This window comes from Ictidomys tridecemlineatus, chromosome 5 (assembly GCF_052094955.1).
Source record: "Ictidomys tridecemlineatus isolate mIctTri1 chromosome 5, mIctTri1.hap1, whole genome shotgun sequence".
Classification (NCBI taxonomy): domain Eukaryota; kingdom Metazoa; phylum Chordata; class Mammalia; order Rodentia; family Sciuridae; genus Ictidomys; species Ictidomys tridecemlineatus.
In genome coordinates this window covers 39,344,090-39,368,061 of record NC_135481.1, presented here as the reverse complement: position 1 = coordinate 39,368,061, position 23,972 = coordinate 39,344,090, and the positions used below count along the sequence as shown (strand labels likewise).

General features: G+C 35.4%; 1 protein-coding gene across 4 annotated transcripts in view; it reads left to right on the top strand.

Annotated features, from left to right (window-relative positions):
• Positions 1-23,467, top strand: part of Knl1 (kinetochore scaffold 1) — a 57,353-nt gene extending 33,886 nt beyond the window's left edge. Inside the window, exons 14-26 of one of the 4 annotated variants that reach the window (XM_078049800.1) lie at positions 1,839-1,954; positions 4,238-4,328; positions 5,323-5,439; positions 6,609-6,696; positions 10,104-10,181; positions 10,340-10,379; positions 11,339-11,440; positions 12,273-12,373; positions 17,850-17,918; positions 19,415-19,524; positions 19,699-19,817; positions 20,587-20,709; positions 21,615-23,467. In XM_078049800.1, the coding sequence (XP_077905926.1) occupies positions 1,839-1,954; positions 4,238-4,328; positions 5,323-5,439; positions 6,609-6,696; positions 10,104-10,181; positions 10,340-10,379; positions 11,339-11,440; positions 12,273-12,373; positions 17,850-17,918; positions 19,415-19,524; positions 19,699-19,817; positions 20,587-20,709; positions 21,615-21,729 (1,269 nt within the window). In that variant the 3' untranslated portion in view covers positions 21,730-23,467. Of the gene's footprint in view, positions 1-1,838; positions 1,955-4,237; positions 4,329-5,322; positions 5,440-6,608; positions 6,697-9,851; positions 9,932-10,103; positions 10,182-10,339; positions 10,380-11,338; positions 11,441-12,272; positions 12,374-17,849; positions 17,919-19,414; positions 19,525-19,698; positions 19,818-20,586; positions 20,710-21,614 lie in introns of those variants that run through there. The other 3 variants (XM_078049801.1, XM_078049802.1, XR_013438828.1) reach the window with 3 other exon arrangements.
• Positions 23,468-23,972: the final 505 nt, after the last annotated feature.

Sequence of the window (23,972 nt, the reverse complement as noted above, 5' to 3'; positions counted from 1 at the left end):
AAATCTAACAAATTAAAAACAATGGAGGTTTTATAGACCACAGTGTTGGATCTTAATCCATTAAAATTAGATTAAAAGGACTAAAATATTCTCAGCTTCCTAGAAGTTAAGAAACACATTACTAGTGCACACTTGTAATCCCAGTGACTAACTGAGGCAAAAGGATCGCAAGTTCGAAGTCAGCCTCAGCAACTTAGTGAGACCCTATCTCAAAATGAAAAATAGAAAGGGCTCATAAAGTACTCCTGGGTTCAATCCCTAGTACCAAAAAAAAAAAAAAAAAAAAGTGGGGAGGGCGGGGGAAGAAAGGAAAGAAACACACTTAGATTAGGGGTGTATCCCAGTGGTAGAGTACTTGCATGGCATACACAAGGCCCTGAGTTTGATCCCTAGCACTGCAAATAATGAAACACTCTTTGATCAAAGAAGAAATAAAAACTGTTTAGAAAGCAAATAACAGAGAATATCTAATGCCAAATCTATTGGACATAAAGCATAACTTAGCAGGAAATTAAAAACTTGGCTGTCTGTTATACAAAAGAGTCTAAAAATAAAGATTTTTTGTTGTTTTGGGGTTTTGGGGGGGTACTAGAGATTGACCACTTTACCACTTAGGTACATCCTAAGCCCTTTTTATTTATTTATTTATTTTTCCAAAGGATATAGACATGAAATGTTGTTATCTTTCCAAAAAGATTTCAGGGGCTGGGGTTGTGGCTCAGTGGTGGAGTGCTCGCCTGGCATGTACGGGGCGCTGGGTTCTATCTTCAGCACCACATAAATGTAAAATAAAGATATTGTGTCTACCTAAAACTTAAAAATAAATAAGTAAAGATGGCATTTCGCATTACCAGCAATATATGAGGCCATTTCCCCATAGCATCACTAATAGATCCTATCAAGCTTTTGAATTTTTACCCATCTGATAAATAAGAAATGGTGTCTCAACAACTTTCATTTGCCTTCTACTTACTACAAGTGAATTTAAATATCTTTTAGGGACCAATTTTTTTTGTGATTTTTGATTGTTTCTGGTGGGGATTTCTGCTCCCCGTGCAATTTTTTTTAATTCTAATTAGTTATACATGATAGTAGAATGAATTTTGACACATCATATATAAATGGAGTATATAACTTCTCATTTGTCTGGTTGTACATGATTTAGAGTTACACAGGTCATGTAATCATGTATGCACATAGGGTAATAATATCTGATTCATTCTACTATCATTCCTACCCCTATGCCCTGCCTCCCTTCACTTCCCTCTGTCTAGTCCAAAATACCTCTATTTCTCCCAACCCCCCCCCACATATCTTATTGTGAATTAGCACCTGCATATCAGAAAAAACATTTGGCCTTTGGTTCTTTGAGACTGGCTTATTTCATTTAGCTTAATATTCTCCAGTTCCATCCATTTACCAACAAAAGCCATAATTTCATTCTTCTTTAAGGCTGAGTAATATTCCTTTATATATACTACAGTTTTCTTTATCCATTCATCTGTTGAAGGACACCTAGGTTGGTTCCATAGTTTAGCGATTGTGAATTGAGCTGCTATAAATATTGGGGTGGCTGCATCATTGCAGTATGCTGATTTTTAAGTCCTTTGAGTGTAAACTTTGAACACTGTCCAAGAACAATGGGAATCAAAAAGAGTAGGATGACTAGGTCAAATGGTTGTTCCATTCCAAGTTTTCTCAGAAATATCCACACTGCTTTCCATAATAGTTGTACCAGTTTGCAATCCCATCAGCAATATATGAGCATACCACATAACAGTTTGATCCTCAGGATACCAGTTCTAAGGAAGTAATTTATTTATTTATTTATTTTCCAGTTTACTACAAACACATCGCCTACTCCAGAAGACCTGATATTAAGACAGTATGTTTATGGACCCAAGATACAGATTTATAGAGAGGATTGTGAAATTCTTCACCAAAAGATAGAAGAGTAAGAAAGTTTAAATTTTTCTCTACGTGGGTTTTGTCTTTATTTAACAAGCAAGTAGTATATGTGGCAAAGTTTTGATTAGAATAACAGTGGCATGGAAAAAAATTAATGGCATTAACATGAGTACAGAAGTTTGGCTTTGACCTAAAACACAATTCAGTCCTGGCTGGACGTGGTGGTGCAGGCCTGTAATCCAAGCAGCTTAGGAGGCTGAGATAGGAGATTTGCCAGTTCAAAGCCAACTTCAGCAACATCGAGGCACTAAGCAACTCAATGAGACCCTGTCTCTAAATAAAATACAAAATAGGGCTGGGGATGTGGCTCAGTGGTTGAGTACCCCTGAGTTCAATCTTCAGTACCAAAAAATAAATAAATAAATTCAGTCCTGGCTAAGTTGCTAGCTGTGTAACCTTGGGCAAGTCATTTCCACATTTCTTCATTTCCACATCCATAAAGTAGGGATAATAATACCTACTTAGCAGGTCAAAATGAATATAAATGAACATTTATAGTATATGTGAAATGCTTTCATACTATTTTTACCACAAAGTAAGTCCTCCATAGAAATAAACAGTAATTATTAGGTTATGATATCATGAATTCATTGCAATAGAAATCTTCAAAAGAAGATGTATATGTAGTGCCTAAAAATCAAGTTTGCCTTTGGGTTTCTAATTTTATCACAATGGTTCTTGATTTGTATATAGAATACAGTTAAATTACAGTGCTTTTTTTGTTTGTTTTTGATTCTGGGGATTGAACCAAGGGGCACTTTGCCACTCAGCTACATTCTAGCCTTTTTTATTTTTTATTTGAAACAGGGTCTTCCTAAGTTGCTGAGGGTCTCACTGAGTTGCTGAGGTTAGCCTGAAACTTGCAATCCTCCGGCCTCAGCCTCCCAAGTCCCTGGCATTATAGGTGTGCCCCACCACGCCTGGCATGCTTTGGTTTTTTACACACTGATTTACAAATTAGATATATCCGGGTTTCCTCAGGCAAATTAGAATTGACAATTCAAAATAATGTATGTTTGCTATAATTATTAAGGACTACTCAATCAAATTTGATCTAAACTAACAAATAGAAAAGAAATAAAATAATCTTTAGGTATTATGTAGCTTTGTGCCAGGGTCAGTAGTGCATGCCTATAATTCCAGTGGCATAGGAGGCTGAGGCAGAGGCTTGCAAGTTCAAGGCCAGTCTCAGCAACTTAGTGAAGCCCTAAGCACTCAGTGAGACCCTGTCTCTAAATAAATACAAATTTAAAAAAAGGGCTGGAGATAGTGCAATCCCTGGTACCAGAAAAAAAAAAAATTATGTAGTTTTAAAAGTAAAAATTTATGATACTATTCATTGATAGTACATCAGATTTGCCTGATTCTGCTTTGTTCATTCAACAAATACTTCTTGAGCACCTACTGTGTGCTTGGGACTATACTAAGTACTGGGGTTCATCACCAAATAAATTATAAGAATTTCTTTCTTTTTTTTAATGTGGTGCTGGGGATTGAACCCAGGGCCTTGTGCATGCAAGGCAAGTGCTCTACCAACTGAGCTATATCCCCAGCCCCTCTTTTTTTTTTTTTTAACATTTATTTTTTAGTTGTAGGTGGACATAATACATTTATCTTATTTTTATGTGCTGCTAAGAATTGAACCCAGTGCCTCATGTGTGCTAGACAAGCACTTTTCCTCTGAGCCACAATCTCAGCCCCAATGATAAGAATTTCTTAGATTCATGTTTAAAGAATGTAATAGGATATTGCACTCAGTTGGCAATAAATTTAGATATGCTTTGCTGTTTAATTTTGCACTTACATGCCTGCATATGAAATCTTACTTCAGTAGAAATTTATTTCCTTCACCTACCAACAAGAAACCAATATATATTGACATATAATATCTTTACTATTTTTATAAATGCTATTCTTTCATAAAAGTAAGATATAACTTTGAGCTGAAGTAGGAACTTTTAGTGACTATAACTTCATAGTAATTATACTTTGACAAGCTTTAAGAATATAAGCAACATGATTTCACTGGGGAACAAGTTGATACATTGAAATAAGAATTTTTGTGTGTGAAATTTTTCTGATTTATGCATTCTTGAACTGCTCTTCAAGTGTTAAATAATAATCAGACTGGCCCTTTTTTTGAGTGATTTCCCCCCTTTTTTTATGTAGCAATAAACATAAAGATTTAAATTTAAGCATGATAGATCTGAGCTATTTCAATTAAAATGACTTCTGAATCCTGTGCTAAATGAATTTTTCTGTCTTTCAGACTAAAGGTTTCTTCATTGACCCAAGATAAACTGTTGACTGATGTCAATAGGAACTTGTGGGAAAAAATGAGACACTCCTCTGATGAAGAGGTACTCTGGTCTCTTTCTAAGTGGGAATCAGTGCAGACACTTTAAACAGTGATTATTGTGAAATAATTGTTATTTGATAATTGGTGATGTAATATGCTACCAAGGTCTTGTTTAATTATATACAAGTAATTGTTAATATGTAATCTTTTCTCTCTTTTGGGGTACTGGGGATTGAATCCAGAGGCACTTAACCCCTGAGCCACATTCCCAGCCCTTTTTATTTTTTGAAACAGGGTCAAAACAGGGTCTCACTAAATTGCTTAGGGCCTTGCTAAGTTGCTGTAGCTGGCTTTGAAATCATGATCCTTCTGTCTCAGCCTCCCAAGTTGCTGGGATTACAGGCATGTGTCACCATGCCCAGCGATGTATAATCTTTTCAAACTCATAATAATCACTAGATGTAATAATCACTAGATGCAGTGGTGCACACTTATAAACCCAATGGCTCAGGAGACTGAGGCAAGAGGATCAAAAGTTCAAGGTCAGCCTCAGCAATTTAGCAAGACCCTAAGTAACTTAGTGAGAACCTGTCTTAAGATTTAAAAAAAGAGGTTGGGGATGTAGCTCACTGGTAAAGTGCCTCAGTACCAAAAAAAACCCACCTATGATGATTAATTTAATATGTGAAATGTATTTGAAGTTTCCTTGTTTGCCTTTCACTTACTTATATTTAAATGAAGAAAAGTTCAACTTTAATTGGTTAAATAACAAATGACCCATTTCATGTGTATGCTAATGTTGAAAGTGAACCTGTCATTTTCTGATTTTTAATGTGACTAAATAAATTACAGGCAGCAATCAAAACTAAAATATTTGGTTCCTTTTTTAAGCAGCTATATGGATTTAAATTTCCAAATGATCAGTGTCCTGTTTTAGGAATCAGAATCTAGATCAGGCAAAGCCTAGCATGTGGCAGCTGAATGAACTTCTGGATCAGTTACCTTTTCTGACTGGTTTGTTTTAGTGCATTGTACTCCTTAACTCTCCCATACAGCTGAAGACCTTTGGATTTTACGTTAACAAAATAAAATCATGTGTTACCAAGGTAACTAAAGTCTTCACTCACCAAGGAAAAGTGACTCTGTACAGCAAGCTGGTGCAGTCAGCCCAGGTAATTTGAGACAATTAACAGCATTTAAAAAAAAAAAAAAACTATTAAAATTACTTGTTGGGCATGGTGGTGCATGGCTGTAATCCTAGCGGTTTGGGAGGCTGAGGCAGGAGGATAATAAGTTCTAGACTAGCCTTGGCAATTTAGCAAGACCTGTCACAAAATTAAAAAAGTAGAAAAGAGCTGGGGATGTAGCTTGTGGTAAATTACCCCTGGGTTCAATTCCCAGTGTACCACAAAGGAAAAAATAAAAGTACTTTCTAGTGGTGTGGAATATGAAGAATGTTCCTTAGGAGATATGTGAATGAAATTTGAGTGAAAACAACTGTTCTTAAGAGAGCAGGCTCAGTCAAAAGTGACAAGTCTTGTTATCTTCAGTAACTGGAAAGTATTACTAATATAGGCTTATATCTCAGATATTGTTATTACACATTGGAATAAAATATATACAGGATTTAGGTCTCCCATTGCTAAAGACTATAAAATGGAAAGTATAGTACATAGACTATAGTTTTGTCTTCTTCACCTTCGTACCCAGTTGTATATGTGTGTCCATGAAGCTCAAAATAGCATTTTCAAAATGATTATCCTCTCATTGGCAAATAAATATGAAAAATATTGCATACAATGTAATCTTAGAGAAATATAAATTTTAAAGTCTAAAAATAAAAATGATGTCATGGATCAGTTTTTCCCTTATTTGACCATAGAAAAAATTTTAAAAGAACATTTTTTTTTCAAAGTAACATTAATATCCCATATTCCATGAAACACATATACAAATACTTGAATAAAGGAAAATACAGCCAAGCTCCATGGGGTATGCCTATAATTCCAGTTACTTAGGAGACTGAGGCAGAAGGATTACAAGTTTGAGGCTAGCAAGTTAGACTCTGTCTCAAAAAAGGCTGGGGAACGTACCTCAGTGCCAAAGCACCTTAACTTTAATCTCTAGCAGCTAAATAAATAAATAAGTAAAAGAGAATACAAATTAATTTGTATTTATCTCCTTTTAAAATTTCATTTATTTTTAAGTCCAGATTGAAGGTTTGGCCATTTTAAGATTTACCCATTTATGATCAAAACGTAACAGTTATGTCAACAACTTAAACTATTTATAATGTTTTGTTTGGAAGTTTAACTTTACAATTATAATATTTTGTGTTTAGAATGAGAGGGAGAAACTTCAGATAAGGATAGATGAGATGGATAACATACTCAAGAAGATCAATAATTGTCTGTCTGAAGTGGAAATAGGTAAAGTATTTTAAATACTTTTCTACGGGTTTGGAGTTTAACTTAGTGGTAGCACTCTATAGAGTCATCCCAGAATTGTAATGAATACTTTTCCGAAATCATATTTAATGCTTTCCTACAATAGAGATGGTTTGTCTTTTTGTGTGTGTGGGGTGGCACTGTGGATGAAATCCAGGGCCTTGTGCATGCAAGGCAAGCACTCTACCAACTGAGCTACATCCCCAACCTGGTTTGCCTTATTATGCCGACACGTATTAGCTCCTTGAAACCTTAGATTAAAGTAAATTAAAACTCCTTTACTATGGTCATCCGTAACACGGTCAACAAGAGATACCCAAGATGAGTCCCTGTGGAAAACTCTTAATAATCTAGACTATAGGGGCTGGGATGTGGCTCAAGCGGTAGCGCGCTCGCCTAGCATGCGTGCGGCCTGGGTTCGATCCTCAGCAGCACCACATACCAACAAAGATGTTGTGTCCGCCGAGAATTAAGAAAAAATAAATAAATGTTAAAATTCTCTCTCTCTCTCTGTCTCACTCTCTCTTTAAAAAAAAAAAAACATTTAAAAAAAAAAAAATCTAGACTATAATTTTGAATTTTTTAATAGATAAGTCCATCTCATTTGAAAATTGGTGGGGATGTAGCTTAGTGGTAGAACACTTGCTAGCAATTGCAAGGCCCTATCTTTGATCCGTAGCAGCATACACAACAAGAAAATTACCTAGGTGCAGTGGCGAGTATCTATAGTATCAGTGACTCTGGAGGAGGATCACAAGTTGGAGGCCAATCTAGGCAATTTAGCAAGACCCTACCTCAAAATAAACAGGGCTAGGGACGTAGTTCAGTAGTAGAGTGTTCCCGGGTTCAATCCCAAGTACCACCAAAAGAAAGAAAACTGTCTTAACCTTTCAGTTTGGCTTCTCATAATCTTCACTTGTTAATTTTGCTTTCCTTAATCTGCTTTCTCAGAGATCTCAAAATTCCACATAATCATCAAATTTGGTTACTCTTGGCCCTTAACCATCTGACTTGTTTCAGCTTTTGCTGCTGATGATTGTTCATTTCTTCCTGAATCTTTCATCTATCTTAACCTCTATGATATTGCACTACCTTAACCCTATTGTTTTCTCCGGGCTATTCCTTTTAATTCCTCTGATGGCTTCTTTTTCTCTAACCCCTTGTGTGGAATTTAGATTTTGTCATCCCTTTTATATTCTCTCCTCTAATGTTTTCATCTGCTTTAATAATTATGTAACTAATTCCCAAATTCAGTTAAATTCATCAAATATTTTTTGAGCACCTACTTCATGCCATATACTCTGCTTATCATCAGGGGAAAAAAATAAAGAAATGATACAGGTTTTGCCCTCAAGTACCTTATAATCATTTTGGCTAAGAACATCTTTAACCTATTTGAGTTTTAGATTATATAATTTCTGTCTTCTTACTGAACTTCAGTGCAACAATATCCTTAAGCACCTTAAAACTCTATGTGAATAAATAATCTTCTCCCATCTCCAAAATCTAATTCAAAAACTTGTTTCTTGTCCTCTGAATTCCAGCCCAAACTACATACATTTCTATGTAGTTATGCCATTTTCTGTTTTTGTTGTTATCGTTTTATGGTGTGGAGAATCAAGCCCAAGGCTTTGGGCATGCTAGACCTAAAGTACTCTACCACTGAATTGTATCTCTAGTCCCCTGCCACTTATTTTTTTTGTATGTATGATCTTGTTTTATTTTTTTGCTTGGCTTTTGAGGTACTAGAGATTGAACTCAGGGATGCTCTACCACTGAGCAGTATCCCCACCCCCCTCCTTTTTTTTTTTTTTAACTCTTTTAAAACGGTTTTGCTCAATTTCATAGGCTGGCCTCAAATTTGCAATCTTCCTACCTCTGGGATTACAGTCATGCACCACTATGCCTACCTGCCACTTTGTTTTGGCTAATCCATTCTCCTGTTTTCCATGAAGGGAAATACTCTCCATCTCTTTAGCTTCTGTGGCTGTCACTTGTATTGTAGTTATTTTGTTCAGTTTATCTTCCTAATTATAAGGTACATGGAAGCCAAAATCAGCTTTTATTTTTCTCCAGGTCCTTAGTACTATTAGTAATATGCTATATATAGTATAAGTGCCTGTACATGTGTTCTGCATTAAATTGATAATGAATATATGAATTCCATAGTCTTAGACTGTCCCACTCTTTTGTTGATTATCTTTCTATTTCACAGAATATTATTTATTGACCAAATTTGCTGAGTACCTACCATGTGTCATATACAGTACTTAGTGCTAAGAACACACTGCTGATCAAACACAAACATTAGTTCTTCTTTTATGGGGCTTCCAGTCCAAAAGAGAATATAGTCATTAAGTGAATAATTTTATAATAAATTCTGAGGAAAAAGTTACAAAGTGCTATTGAGGTCCTGTAATAGAAATCTGACATAGTCAAAAGGTCATGGTAGCCTTCCTGCTAAAGAAGTGACATTTGAGTAGATCAAGAGTAAATACAACCAGTTAATCCATTATTGGACTAGTAACAGAGCCAGGTGTGGTGGGACATGCTATAATCCCAATAGCGTGGGAGGCTGAGACAGGAGGATCGCAGGTTCAACACCAGCCTCAGCAACTTAGCAAGGCTCTAAGCAACTTAGTGAGACTTTGTCTCCAAATAAAATATAAAAAGGGCTGGGGATGTGCCTCAGTGCTTGAGTGTCCCTGAGTTCAATCCCCAGTACCAAAAAAAAAAAAAAGAAAGAAAGAATAAAAGCTTATTTTAAGAGATGCTGGTAATGGTGAAGAAAAAGATATCGTTGAGGTGAGATCTTAACTTGGATAAACTTAATATGGGGAGAAGGGGCTGGGGTTTGTGGCTTAGTGGTAGCGTGCTTGCGTGGCATGCATGAGGCACTGGGTTTGATTCTCAGCACCACATACGAATAAATAAAATAAAAAGGCATACCTTTTAAAAAAAAATGATTCCCAGGTTTCTAAAACAAATTGTGTGACCATCCTCAATGCATATTTACTCCCATCCCTTCCCCAGTAAATTTCCCAAGATAAAAAAAAATTGTGTTTATATATTTTTTACTTAGCCCATATATGTTGCCTAACAACTATTATGTTCTTGCAAATTATATGTATAAATAGTGGACCATGAGAAGATAGAAGATGCTAATAGAGATCCTTGCTTTGTGGCTCAGAGCTCACTTCTCTGCCACCAGATAAGTGTATGTCTTCATATGAAATTATAGTTTAGTTCTTTATAGTTTAGTACAGAGAATGGATGGTATTTGTGAAATACCTGCAACACTTCACTTTGTGACCATCTATTCTTTTCATATCTGAAATTTAATAAATTATCTTGATTGACTTATTGTAATGCATGCTATTTACTTTTAGAAACTAAGAATTTGGAAGATGAGGAGAAAGACAATCCTGTGGAAGAATGGGATTCTGAAATGAGAGCTGCAGAGAAAGGTAACTTTTTGAATTATTTAAAGTATTTTAAAAAATTTTTAAAAGCCCTTTTGAGTTTGTTTGTTAATGTATTTAAATGAGATTAAGTCTGAATTTTCAACAAAACAGATGATTTTTGTGAAGGTATTAAGGTATTATGTTTTGTTGTCTTTTCATAGAACTGCAACAGTTAAAAACAAAAGAAGAGGAGCTTCAAAGGTCAGACTTTAATCCAAGTGTTAGACAGTCTAATGCTGAACTCCAGAAAGCTAAATGACTTCCTACTTCCAGAGAGTCACAAGAATTATGAACATGAGTCTTGACTAAAGGTGACTTAGAGCTTCTGCTGCACTGAACTGGACCCTAAAGCACATCAGTATTTTCAAAGCCCTTACTATTTATAGGGCATTAATCCAAAGCAGGATTTCTCAAGCTTGAATTCTATCAGGATCCTTTTAAAGAAAATAAACCAAGAATTAAACTATTTTTATATTTGTACTTATATAAGTATATGTAAGTATGAAATGAGGCATATATTTCTTAGGCATGTGAATCTTGCTCAACTTTAAGATGAAAAGAAATTAAATCATGACAAAACCAATAAAAGTCCAGTTGACAACATTAACAAGTGGGTAATGTTTGAAATTAAATCAATGCTAACAAAATGACTAACAAAAGGTCAAGTTCTATTTAGCTGCAAGAAACTGAAATCAAGTGCAGGCAACAAAGTTATTACATGTCATGGTTTTAAAGTGAATATCCTTATAATCTACATTATGCTTTTTTGTTATCAAAAATGAAAAAAGTAGGCGCATGCTTGTAATCCCAGCTGCTCGGGAGACTGAGGCAGGAGGATCTTAAGTTCAAAGTCAGCCTTAGCAAAATCGAGGCACTAAGCAACTCAGTGAGACCCTGTCTCTAATTTTTAATAATTATTTTTGAGAACATTGGAACCCCGAGGATATCTTCATGGATCCTGATTTAAGAGCCAATGATTGGTACCTTTTCTAAGTAAGCCTACTTCTACATTAATGCTTACCAGAAATAAGTAAACAAATATATTTTTTTAACCTGGGAGCCATCAAGCATGTGACTTCTTATCATAAACCTTTTTGTTAATAGTTTGAATTCTTGTAACAAAGACCATATCTTTCTGGGTTTTTTGTTTTGTTTTGCAGAAAGCTCTTAGAACTGGAGGTACAGAAAGAGCAGACCCTTGCTCAGATAGACTTTATGCAGAAACAAACAAATAGAACTGAAGAACTACTGAATCAGCTGAGGTAAGGCCAAGCAGGTGACATTTGTATTTTATCCTGTGTTTTAGTCATTGTCTAATCTACTAGAGCAGTTGAAAATGTTTTCAGAATGTGTTGTTGTAGGTTTTTCCAGGGGTTTGTTTTGTTCTTGCTTTGAGATGGGGTCTAACCATTTTTCCCAGACTGACTTTGAACTCCTGAGCTCAAGCAATCCTAGCTGACTATGTCCTGAGTAGCTGGGACAACAGAACATGCATACACCGCTGTACCCAGCAATTACTACAGGTTTTTAACCTGTATGCACAAGGCAGCTTCAAAAAGGGTCAAAGTTTTTACTAAAGTGAAAATATACAGGGTGGAAGAGCTATGTATGGAATAATGTTAAAGTATTTAATACTTTGCATTGACTTGTTTTTTTTCTCTGATTACAACTTAAGATTTTTTTTTTTTTCTTTTTTCTGGTACTAGGGATTGAACTCAGGGGCACTTGACCACAGAGTCACATTCCCAGCCCTATTTTGGGTTTTATTTAGAGACAGGGTCTCACTGAGTTACTTAGCACCTCACTTTTGCTGAGGCTGGCTTTGAACTTTCAGTCCTCCTGCATTCACAGTATTTGAACTGAAATATCAGTTGTCTCTGAATCCAGTGGGAAAACATCAGCAACTGTTATTGATACTGTTTTGAGTAGTTTTAGAAATTCTCTCTTTGGGATGGAAGTATAGCTTAGTAGTAGAGCATTTGCCTAGCATATATAAAACCTTGGGGTTAATCTCCAGCACACACACAAAAAATAAAGAAGTTAATCTTTTATCTTTTAAAAAGGTGTGGCTTTTTCCCCCCTTCTTCTCTCCAGTTTGTCTGAGTGGGATGTTATTGAGTGGACTGACGATCAAGCTGTATTTACCTTTGTTTATGACACCATAGAACTCATTATCACCTTTGGAGAACCAGTTGGTGAGTAATAAAAGTAACATAATCCTCTGCAGAGGTCTGGGGATGTAGTTCATTAATAGAATACTTATGTAAGAGGCCCTGGGTTCAATCCCCAGTACCACACAAACAAACAAAAAGAATAAAATAAAAAGCTGGAGATATAAGTCAGGTAGAACACTTGCCTAGTACACGTGAGGTCCTGGATTCAATCATCAGTATCACCAATAAATAAATAAAAACATAGCTAGTTAAAGTTGCCATTTGTTTTAGTGTTTGGACACCCAGGGGTACTTTACCACTGAGCTACATCCTCAGCCCTTTTTATTTTTTATTTTGAGACAGGTTCTCACTAAGTGGCTTAGGGTCTTGCTAAGTTTGCTGAGGCTCAAATTTGTGGTCCTCCTGAGTCAGAGGGATTATAGGAAGGTTCTACTGTCAGTATCTTTAGGTCTTTTCTCTTTAACTGGTCAGCTTAAGCACAACCATATTGGAATGTAGGATCTTCATAGCCTCCCAGCCTTTGCATCTGATTTTTAGAATGAATAGCATTATCTTCTGTCCAAATCCAGGCTTAAAATTTAGGAATCACGTACATCTCCTTCTCCCTCATTACACATAGCCAAAATCATCAATAAGACATACTGATTTTAATTTCTTTTTTTAATTTAATTTAATGTTTTTTAGTAGCTATTCATGATATTACAATGATCTTGGCAATTCATACATTTGAATCATTGGGGTATAATTTCTCATTTTTCTAATTGTACAGATTACAGAATCACACTGGTCACAGAGTCACCTATATACATATAGCAATCATAATGTCTATTCTGCTGCCCTTCCTATCCCCCCTACTTCTCCCCTCCCCTCCCATCCTTTCTTTTTTTTTTTTTTTTTTTTTTTTAATTTTTAATGTTTTATTGTTTAGTTCTCGGCGGACACAACATCTTTGTTGGTATGTGGTGCTGAGGATCGAACCCGGGCCGCACGCATGTCAGGCGAGCGCGCTACCGCTTGAGCCACATCCCCAGCCCCCCTCCCATCCTTTCTGTCTATCCAATCTAATGTGACACACTTTTTTTTTCTTATCACAAAATCATATATGTATTCTGTATAACGATGAGATTCTCCTTCCATTTTCCGTGCAACTCTCCATCTCCCTCTTTTTCCCCCTCACCTCTCTTCCCTATTTAGTGGTAGTCTTCTTCTCATGCTCTTCCTCCCTATCCCATTTTGAGTCACCCCCTTATTTCAGAGAAGACATTCAGCATTTGTTTTTTAGGGACTGGCTAACTTCACTTAGCATAATCTGCTCTAATGCCATCCATTTCCCTGCAAATGCCATGATCTTGTTATTTTTTAGTGCTGAGTAATATTCCATTGTGTATAAATGCCACTTTTTTTAATCCATTCATCTATTGAAGGGCATCTAGGTTGGTTCCACATTCTAGCTATTGTGAATTGTGCTGCTATAAACATTGATGTGGCTGTGTCCTTGTAGTATGCTCTTTTTAGGTCTTTTGGGTATAGTCCAAGAAGAGGAATAGCTGGGTCAAATAGTGGTTCCATTCCCAGCTTTCCAAGGACTCTCCATACTGCTTTCCAAATTGGCTACACCAATTTGCAGTCCCACCAGCAATGTATGAGTGTATCTTTTTCCCCCGCATCCTCGTCAGCACTTATTGTTGTTTGACTTCATAATGGCTGCCATTCTTATTGGAGTGAGATGCTATCTTAGAGTAGTTTTAATTCGCATTTCTCTGATTGCTAGAGATGGTGAGTATTTTTTCATGTATTTGTTGATTGATTGTATATCCTCTTCTGAGAAGTGTCTGTTCAAGTCCTTGGCCCATTTGTTGATTGGATTATTTGTTTTTTTGTTGTTTAACTTTTTGAGTTCTTTGTATACTCTAGTGATTAGAGCTCTATCTGATGTTTGAGGCATAAAAATTTGTTCCCAGGATGTAGGCTCCCTATTCACCTCACATATTATTTCTCTTGCTGAGAAAAAACTTTTTAGTTTGAATTCGTCCCATTTGTTGATTCTTGGTTTTAACTCTTGTGCTATAGGTATAGTCTTATTAAGGAATTTGGGGCTGCCCCCACGTGATGAAGATTAGGGCCAACTTTATCTTCTATTAGACTCAGAGTCTGATTCCTAGCTCCTTGATCCATTTTGAGTTGACTTTTGTGCATGGTAAGAGAAAGGGATTCAATTACATTTTGTTGCATATAGATTTCTGGTTCTCCCAGCACCATTTGTTGAAGATGCTATCCTTTCTCCATTGCATGTTTTTAGCACGTTTGTCTAATATAAGGTAGTTGTCATTTTGTGGATTTGTCTCTGTGTCCTCTATTCTGTACCATTGGTCTACCATCCTGTTTTAGTGCCAGTACCATGCTGTTTTTGTTACTATTGCTCTATAGTACAGTTTAAAATCTGGAATCACGATACCACCAGTTTCATTCTTCCTGCTTAGAATTATTGTAGCTATTCTGGGTCTCTTATTTTTCATGATTGCTTTTTCTATTTCTGCAAAGAACATCACTGGGATTTTGATGGGAATTGCATTGAATCCGTAAAGTGCTTTTGGTAATATGGCCATCTTAATAATATTAATTCTACCAATCCATGAGCTAGGTAAATCCTTCCATCTTCTAAGGTCTTCTTCTATTTCTTTCTTCAGGATTCTGTAGTTTTCATTGTATAGATCTTTCACCTCTTTTGTTAGGTTGATTCCCAGGTTTTTTTTTTTTTTTTTTTTTTGAGGATATTGTGAATGGAGTAGTTGTCCTCATTTCCATTTCAGAGAATGTCACTGATATACAGGAATGCCTTTGATTTATTGGTATTGATTTTATATCCTGCCACTTTGCTGAATTCATTTACTAGTTCTAGAAGTTTCTTGGTTGAACTTTCTGGATCTGCTAGGTATAGGATCATGTCATCGGCAAATAGTGCTAATTTAAGTTCTTCTTTTCCTATATTTATGCCTTTAATTTCTTTTGTCAAATTGCTCTGGCTAGTGTTTCAAGAACTATGTTGAATAGAAGTGGTGAGAGAGGGCATCCCTGTCTTGTTCCAGTTTTTAAAGGGAATGCCTTCAATTTTTCTCCATTTAGAATGATGCTCTCCTGAGGCTTAGCATATATAGCTTTTACCATGTTGAGGTAATTTCCTGTTATCCCTAATTTTTCTAGTGTTTTGAACATAAAGGGATGCTGTACTTTGTTGAATGCTTTTTCAGCATCTATTGAGATGATCATATGGTTTTTATCTTTAAGTCTATTGATGTGGTGAATTACATTTATTGATTTCCGTATATTGAACCAACCTTACATCCCGGGGATGAATCCCACTTGGTCATGGTGCACGATCTTTTTGATATGTTTTTGTATCCAGTTTGCTAGAATTTTATTGAGGATTTTTGCATCTATATTCATTAGGGATATTGGTCTGAAGTTTTCTTTCTTTGAAGTGTCTTTATCTGGTTTTGGAAGCAGAGTGATGTTGGCCTCATAGAATGAATTTGGAAGTACTCCCTCTTTTTCTATCTCCTGAAATAGATTGAAGAGTATTGGTATTAGTTCTTTAAAGTTCTTGTAAAACTCTGCTGTATATCCGTCCGGTCTTGGGCTTTTCTTGGTTGGTAGTCTTTTGATGGCTTCTTCTATTTCCTCACTTGATATTGGTCTGTTTAAGTTGTTTATATCATCCTGACTCAATCTAGGTAGCTCATATGCCTTAAGGAATTTATCGATGCCTTCACTATCCTCAATTTTATTAGAGTATAGGGTTTCGAAATAATTTCTAATTATCTTCTGTATTTCTGAAGTGTCTGTTGTGATGTTGCCTTTTTCATCCCGTAAGCTAGTAATTTGGGTTCTCTCCTTCTCTTTGTTAGCATGGCTAGTGGTCTATCAATCTTATTTATTTTTTCAAAGAACCAACTTTTAGTTTTGTCAATTTTTTCGATTGTTTCTTTTGTTTTGATTTCTGATTTTAATTTCTTAATATCCATTTTTCTCCATCTCTTTTGTCAGTTGTCATCTCTAATCCAGATGAGTATGATAACATTCCAATTGAACTTTCTGGATTTTCCCTTTTTCCTTGCCAATTCATTCTCCTCCATGTAGCTATAGTGATTGTTGAAAAATCTAATCATGCATATACAGTTATGTAAAATTAATGATCAAAATATTTTATATAGTCTGTAAAGTCTTTGCATGAATTGAATTTTTCTTTCTTTTTCTGCCTCATCTTATATACCTTTTTTTTACATATTCTGCATGTTGACCAGATTGGATTTCTTTCATTTCCTTAAATGATCATGATCTTTCATATTCATTCATTCCATCCTACCTCAAGACTTTCATACAGATGTTTCTTATTCCTGGAAGCTCTTTACTTCCTCTTACTACTAAAATTTCTAATAATCCTTAAAAGCTTAGCTCAATTATCAGTTTCACAGGAAACTTTTCCATGACTCTCCTTTTATACCTACCTGCTCTGCCAATTCCCCCTCATAGTCTGTTTTCATTGCTCTCTCTAATATTCCTTAATAGCATTTACCATAATTTGTAGTTTTTTATGTCCTTCTGATTTGTAAAGCTTCTTGAAGATGTGGGTGATTATAACTTTTTCTCATTATGGTATCCACTTAACACATAGAAAATATTTAGCAAAGCATTCAATAAAATAAAAAGAATCAAAATTTGTGAGATAGATGATATGTCTATAGAGTCTGAAGGAATGAGCAGTTGTCCTGATGATCTAAAAATTCATTAGTTAAACTATAATCCCAGAAACTAGGGAGGCTGAGGCAGGAAGATCACAAGTTCAAAGCCAGACTTGGCAACTTAGTTAGAAACCCTAAGCAACTTACCTAGACTGTGTTCTCAATAAATTGAACAAGGGCTGGGACTGGGCACTATAGCACACTCCTGTAATCCTAGCAGTTCAGGAGGAAGCTGAGGCAAAAAGATTGCAAGTTCAAAGCCAAACTCAGCAACTTAGCAAGTCCCTAAGTAACTGAACCCCTGTTTCAAAATAAAAACTAAAAAAGGGCTGGGGATATTGCACAGCAGTTAAGTGACCCTGGGATCAATCCTCTGTACCCGCCTGCTCCCCCCCCTCTCCCCAAAAAATCATCATGGCAATATAAAAAGTATTGATCATTTTGAGTGTATTTGTTCAGGGATAGTAGGTATGGGGAGGCTATGTTCCTTATATAATTCCTAAAAAAATTTATCTTTGCACAGAAGTTAGGGGGCAAAAAGAGGAGGTATATTCTACACATAAAATTTCCTTCAAAGATCTACCAATGTTGTTGAGGAAAATCTCAGTCAAACATTGACCATAATTTGAGAATCGGATTCAAAGATAAACCTTCAACTCCCTGTGAAAAAACCCTTCTACCCAGAATAGTACTGAGTTTTATGTGGCTTAAAATCAGATAACAAAAAGAAATGTTATTCTTTTCCTGGTTCATCTTAGTTGGTCTCCCTTTCTTGGACAAGGCTCACAGGAAGATTACTGACCTAAATTTTCAGTCTTTGTTAGATGGTAAGTTCAAAACATTTATGCTTCTTAAAAATTTTGTTGGGCTGGGGATATAGCTTAGTTGGTAGAGTGCTTGCCTTGCATGCACAAGGCTCTGGGTTCAAACCCCAGCACCAAAAAAAAAAAAATTATAGATACAAATGCTTCTTGGTAACTCTTTCACTAATTTCAATATTAATATAATTTATATTTAAAATATGTATTAGGTATAAAATTGAGTAATGTTTTAAATATTGGGTGGATTTTTAAAAGATATTTTTAGTTGTTGATGGACCCTTATTTTATTTACTCATATGCAGTACTGAGAATCAAACCCTACTGGGCAAGTGCTCTACAAATGAGCTACAACCCTAGCTCCTGGGTGGATCTGAAAAGAAATGACATTCTCATTATCTTTAAATGATTGATAAATAGGCATTTCCACAGTTTGAAAATTACTATCATGAATATTTCATCTCAGGCAGATTTATTACTTACATTAGTACTATGAGGTAGGAAACTACAGATCAGAAAAATTAAATGTTGCTTGGTGCAGTGGTACATGCCTGTAATCCCCAGCTGCTAGGGAGGCTGAGGCAGAAAGATCACAAGTTCAAGGCCAGCCTGGGCAACTTAGACCTTGCCTGGGCAACTTAGACCTTACGTCAAAATAAACATTTAAAAAATGGTTAGGGGTGTAGCTTCAGAGGTACAGCTCCAGGAACACAAAAACAAAAGCCAAAAAAAAAATAAAAAATAAGAGGTTGGGGCTATAGCTCAGTGGTAGAGTGCTTGCCTATCTTGTGAGGCACTGGGTTCAATTCTCAGCACCACATAAAAATGTATAAATAAAATAAAGGTATTGTGTCCACCTACAACTAAAAATTTTTTTAAAAATGGGGGCTGGGTTTGTTGCTCAGCAGTAGAGCACTCACCTAGCACATGCAAGGCACCGAGTTCGATCCTCAGCACCATGTAAAAATAAATAAATAAAATAAAGATATTTTTTCCAACTACAACTAAAAAAAAATTTTTTTTTTTTAAATCACTTAAGGGGGCTGGGGATGTGGCTCAAGCGGTAGCGCGCTCGCCTGGCATGCGTGCGGCCCGGGTTCGATCCTCAGCACCACATACCAACAAAGATGTTGTGTCCGCCGAGAACTAAAAATTAAATATTAAAAAAAATTCTCTCTCTCTCTCTCCTCTCTCTCTCACTCTTAAAAAAAAATCACTTAAGATATAAAGAAATCTAGGGTTTGAATGTAGTAGTTTATTACATTGAAATCCATGGTTTTAATCAGATATTATTTTGTATGTGATAAAGGCTTGAGTTTTTGTGGGAATACTTTATATTCACCATTTATTTTATAATCATGTTGAAAATAAAAATCAAGAGGATACTTCCACATCTAACAGGTTGAGGGTATTTCTAGCTTATGTGACAACAGTATTTTTAGCTTACATAAAATATATGAATAAGTAATACCTTCCTTTTTGTTTTTGGTTTTTTTCTTCCCCAGAGGATAAAGCTCCTACTTCCTCCCTTTTAGTTCATAAGCTTATTTTTCAGTACATAGAGGAGCAGGAATCCTGGAAGAAGAAGTGTACAACACAGCATCAGGTACCCAAGGTAAAGTTAGTTTAATTGAAGTATATAAAGGAAAACTTGCAAACTCTGTCCCACAAAGCAGAATTGAAATTATAAATATATAATAGAATCTTAAATGATATATTCAATTATTTAACTTTTTGAGTTCTTTGTAGCAGTCATTGAACATTGAAATCTTTTTTTCTATTTTTTTAGATGCTTCAAGAACTCTCACCAATAGTAAACAATTGTAGACTCCTTGGAGAAGAGATTGAGTTTTTAAAGAAATGGGGACCAAATTATAATCTAATGGACATAGATGTGAATAATACTGAGTAAGTGTATTATTTCCCTGAGCAGCTCTTACAAAGTACTACAAATTGGATGGCTTAAATAAAAGAAATTTATTATCTCAAAGTTGAGGATAGAAGTCTAAAATCAGAGTATTACTCAGGTTCTTTCTAAGGGTTGAGAGAGAGAATCTTTTCCATGCCTTTCTTCCAATTTCTGATGGTCTTCTGGCAATTTTTGATATTCCTTGACTTTTAAATGTCCAAACTCTAATCCCTGGTCTTTATCCTCACATGGTATTCTTTCGGTGTCCAAATTTCCCTTTTATAACAATACCAGTCAGATTAGGGCCTGACCTACTCTAATAGAACCTTAATTAAATTTGTAATGACCTGATTTCCAAATAAGATCACATTTTAGGTATAGGGGTAAGGACTTTAGCATATGAATTTTGGGGAATATATTTCAACCTATAACAGCAAATAATTAGTCAAGAACTTATTAAAATAATTGTGTTTGTTTTTTATATAACTAGGGATTGAACCCAAGTACATCACACATGCTAGACAAGTGCTTTGCCACTGAGCTATATCCCCAATCATAAAATATTTATTATTGTGTTTCCTGACTAACAGTGAAAAAAGAACCATTTTAATACCTTGCTCCAGGTGTTTTACTTGATAAGGATAAGATAAATCCATTTGATAAGGACAAGAAATAACGTGTGCCTAAATTTCATATGCCAGTCTACATGGAAAAAAAATGTTTGTATTTCAGTATATATTTTTAATTGTGGGTCTTGTTTTTTAACAGATTGAAGCTTTTATTCTCCAGCTCTGTAGCATTTGCAAAGTTTGCGGTAACTTTGTCTCTCTCAGCCCATTATCCATTGGTCCCATTACCTTTCACCATTCAGAATCACCTTGGAAACACCAGGTAAGTAAAGGGCCAGCAGGATAAGACTCCCAGCTACCTTTTTACCTTTGTTATCTCTCAAAGTCGTCATCATCATCATGGGTAGTGAGAACTAAATGTCACTTGTTTGTGATTTCATTTCGGAGGGTTTATTCTTTTAATTTCAGTGACCTTAATTACTATCTCCAGTAGATGCTGGAGTCCATTAATGTATTCATTCGTACCTTCTTCCACTTTTTTTTTTTTTTTTGTACCAGGTATTGGACTCAGGGGCACTTGACCACTGAGCCACATCCCTAGCCCTATTTTGTATTTTATTTAGAGCCTCAGTAAGTTGCTGAGGCTGATTTTGAACTCTGAATCCTCCTGCCTCAGCCTCCCGAGCCACTGGAATTACAGTCATGTATCACCAGTTCTTTACTTTTGAACCCTCCTACCTAAAACAATCTAAGGAAAAAAAATTCTACATAGTTTTAGCCCAGATCATATGTCAACAATTTTTTTGTCCTTAAAAACAACAATCACTTGAAAAAGCTGTGTTTTCATAACACTATTCTCAATTCGTCTGTGGAAGCAGAACTATAAATGTCTTATTGTTACTAGGTTGTGATCTATTTTGTGACTTTTTTTAGACACTCTGCTGACAGACTGGGAGAAGACAGAATTTAAATCCATCAGCAAACACTAATAGTTTAGAATTTTATTTAAAGAAAACAACTAGATCAGGATAGCTTACAATTACATATAGAATTAGTTCTCAGGCTTTATTTCACAATCCCATTTCAACTTCTCAGTCTGCTTATTTAATGAAATGCCCATTTGTGCTTCTTGGGAAACTAAGAAACTTTATCCAAGAACATGAGTAGCACCGAAATGAAGACAAATATAAATTTCCAGAAAATGAATTAACCTTTTTTTTTTTCTAGCCAAGATGAAATTGCTGCCGTTATACATAAAGTGCCATTAGCGGACAACTACCTGAAGAACATTGTCAAGCAAATTTACCAAGATCTACTTCAGGGCTGCCATTTCTACTGCTAGACCCATGGACCACAGCTGTAACAACCAAGCAAGAATTCACTTGATATTGTGTCATGGTCTCTATTGTCATTTAACTTTGCCTTTAGGTCATAGTAAAATTCCTTTTGATGATGTAATAGTAAATTTATATGGTCTATTTTTAAATCTGTGCAATTAGAAATGATAAAAGCTTTCATATAGCCTTGTCAGGATGCTCGTCTTTATACTGAAGGTATAATAGGGAACGTAGGGAAATTTTCCCCTAACTGAAGTTGTGCTATCTGCTTTAGTATAACAATAAGAAATAACTTAAGAGGCAATAACCACTGATAAAACTAAGCTGTTCCCTATGTGTAGAGCTATTAGGTAGTCTGGCTTCTTCCTAGCAGATATTGCTAGATTTGGATATATGTCTGTCAACAGCTTGGTATGGTGCTATGCTTTTGTAATCTCAGCTATTCAGGAAGGTGAGGTGGGAGGATCACTTGAACCCACAAGTTTAAGTCCAGCCTGAACAACATAGCAAGATCCTATCTCAACAGCAACAAAAAATAAACATTTCTGTCTACAAACTATTCATCCTCCTTTTTCTCCATTTCAGAAATGATATGAAGAGAAAGCATTAGCACTCTTGGACTGGTTCTTTTCTTGGGGCCTTGCCCTTTATTCTGTAGTGTCTATTAAAATTAATTCATTTTGACCAAGTACATGTATATAAATATATTAATGTTGTTTTTGTTTGTGATATAATGTTTGCCTTCTGCCTAAGTATATGAAGCATTTTCAGCAAGATTTTCAATCTTCTTTTATTAAATAATGAGATTTAAAACTATCATATCCAAAACTCTAGTTTCTGGTAGTAATAATAACTTTCTCTTAAGTATGGGTTCCTGAAGCCACACAGTCCTCATACACAAAAATTAGCATATCCATTATTAAATGACCAGTATTATCTGTCAAAGAATATTCACCCACACGTTAGTCAAATCCGAATCATGATAATTTACATTTTCTGTGTTGAATTTTAAATTAAAATATTTGTATTTTAAAATAAATTTGTGTTAACATTTTGCTTTTTAATTTAAGATAAGGTTAAAGTCCTGTGGGTCAGGGTATCTCTCCTCTTCATTGGTTTTTTTTTTTACTTTTAATCAAAAGATTACCTGATTTTTAGCTTCAAAAGTCAACACAAATGCTGGGCGTCGTAACAGATACTGGTAATCCTAGTGATTTGGGAGGCTGAGGCAGGAGGATTACAAATTGGTGGCCAGCCCCAACATTGTAGCTTGGCTCTGAGCAACTTAAAAAGACTCTGTCTCAAAATAAATTAAAAGGGTGGGATGTGGATCAGTGGTTAAGCCCTCTTGGGTTCAATTCCCAGTATCCCTACCCACTGAAAAAAACAACAAAGTCAAACAAAACTCATCTGCCTTAAAAATCAAAACAGATGTTCCCTATTTCCATAAACTTCTTTAAAAACTTTTAAATTATATTTTTTTCTTATTGGAGTTTTGTTTTTCCTGTATGTCTAATAATTAGAAGTTTGTTTTATTCATTTTGGTAACTGCAACAACCCACTCTAAGAATGATTTGACTTGTAATGATGATCTCTGCTTTATTGGGTTTCAAGTACATTATTATATTTATGTAGGTATTTGTTTTTCTTTGTTCAAACTGTTGGCTATTTTCATAAAATTTTGTTTTACTGATTTGAAAGCTGATTGTTTTTGCACTATTAAAATAAGTTTATTATTTGAAATCTTTTGAAATTAAGTAATGTCTCTTTATTAACTGAAGAGTATTTTACCATATATCCAGTAGGTCTTTTAAGATATATCAAAGTGATTCAGGAGACTGAGACAAGAGGATCACATGTTTGAAGCCAGTCTCGATCAGCAATAGCAACCTGCCTCAAAAAAAAAAAAAAGTTTAGAGGGAATACCAAGCCATCTACCTACACTCATCTAACTGAAAACAGATAGGATTAAAATATGTAAGAACCAAGTAAAACCACAGCTATCTTTGTATCTCTAATGGACAATAAAAGAAAAGTGGGGGCTGGGAGTATCGCTTACTAGCAGAGCACGTGCAAGGTCGTGGATTCAATCCCAGGGTAAAACTAAAAAAAAAAAAAAAGTTTCTTAGGAAGCTAACATCTATGAGCTAATGCAATGATTCCCAAAATCATGGTTCCTAGATCAGCATCAGACTTACCCAAACCTACTGAATCGGAAAACCAGATAAAGGGGCCAATAATCTGTAGG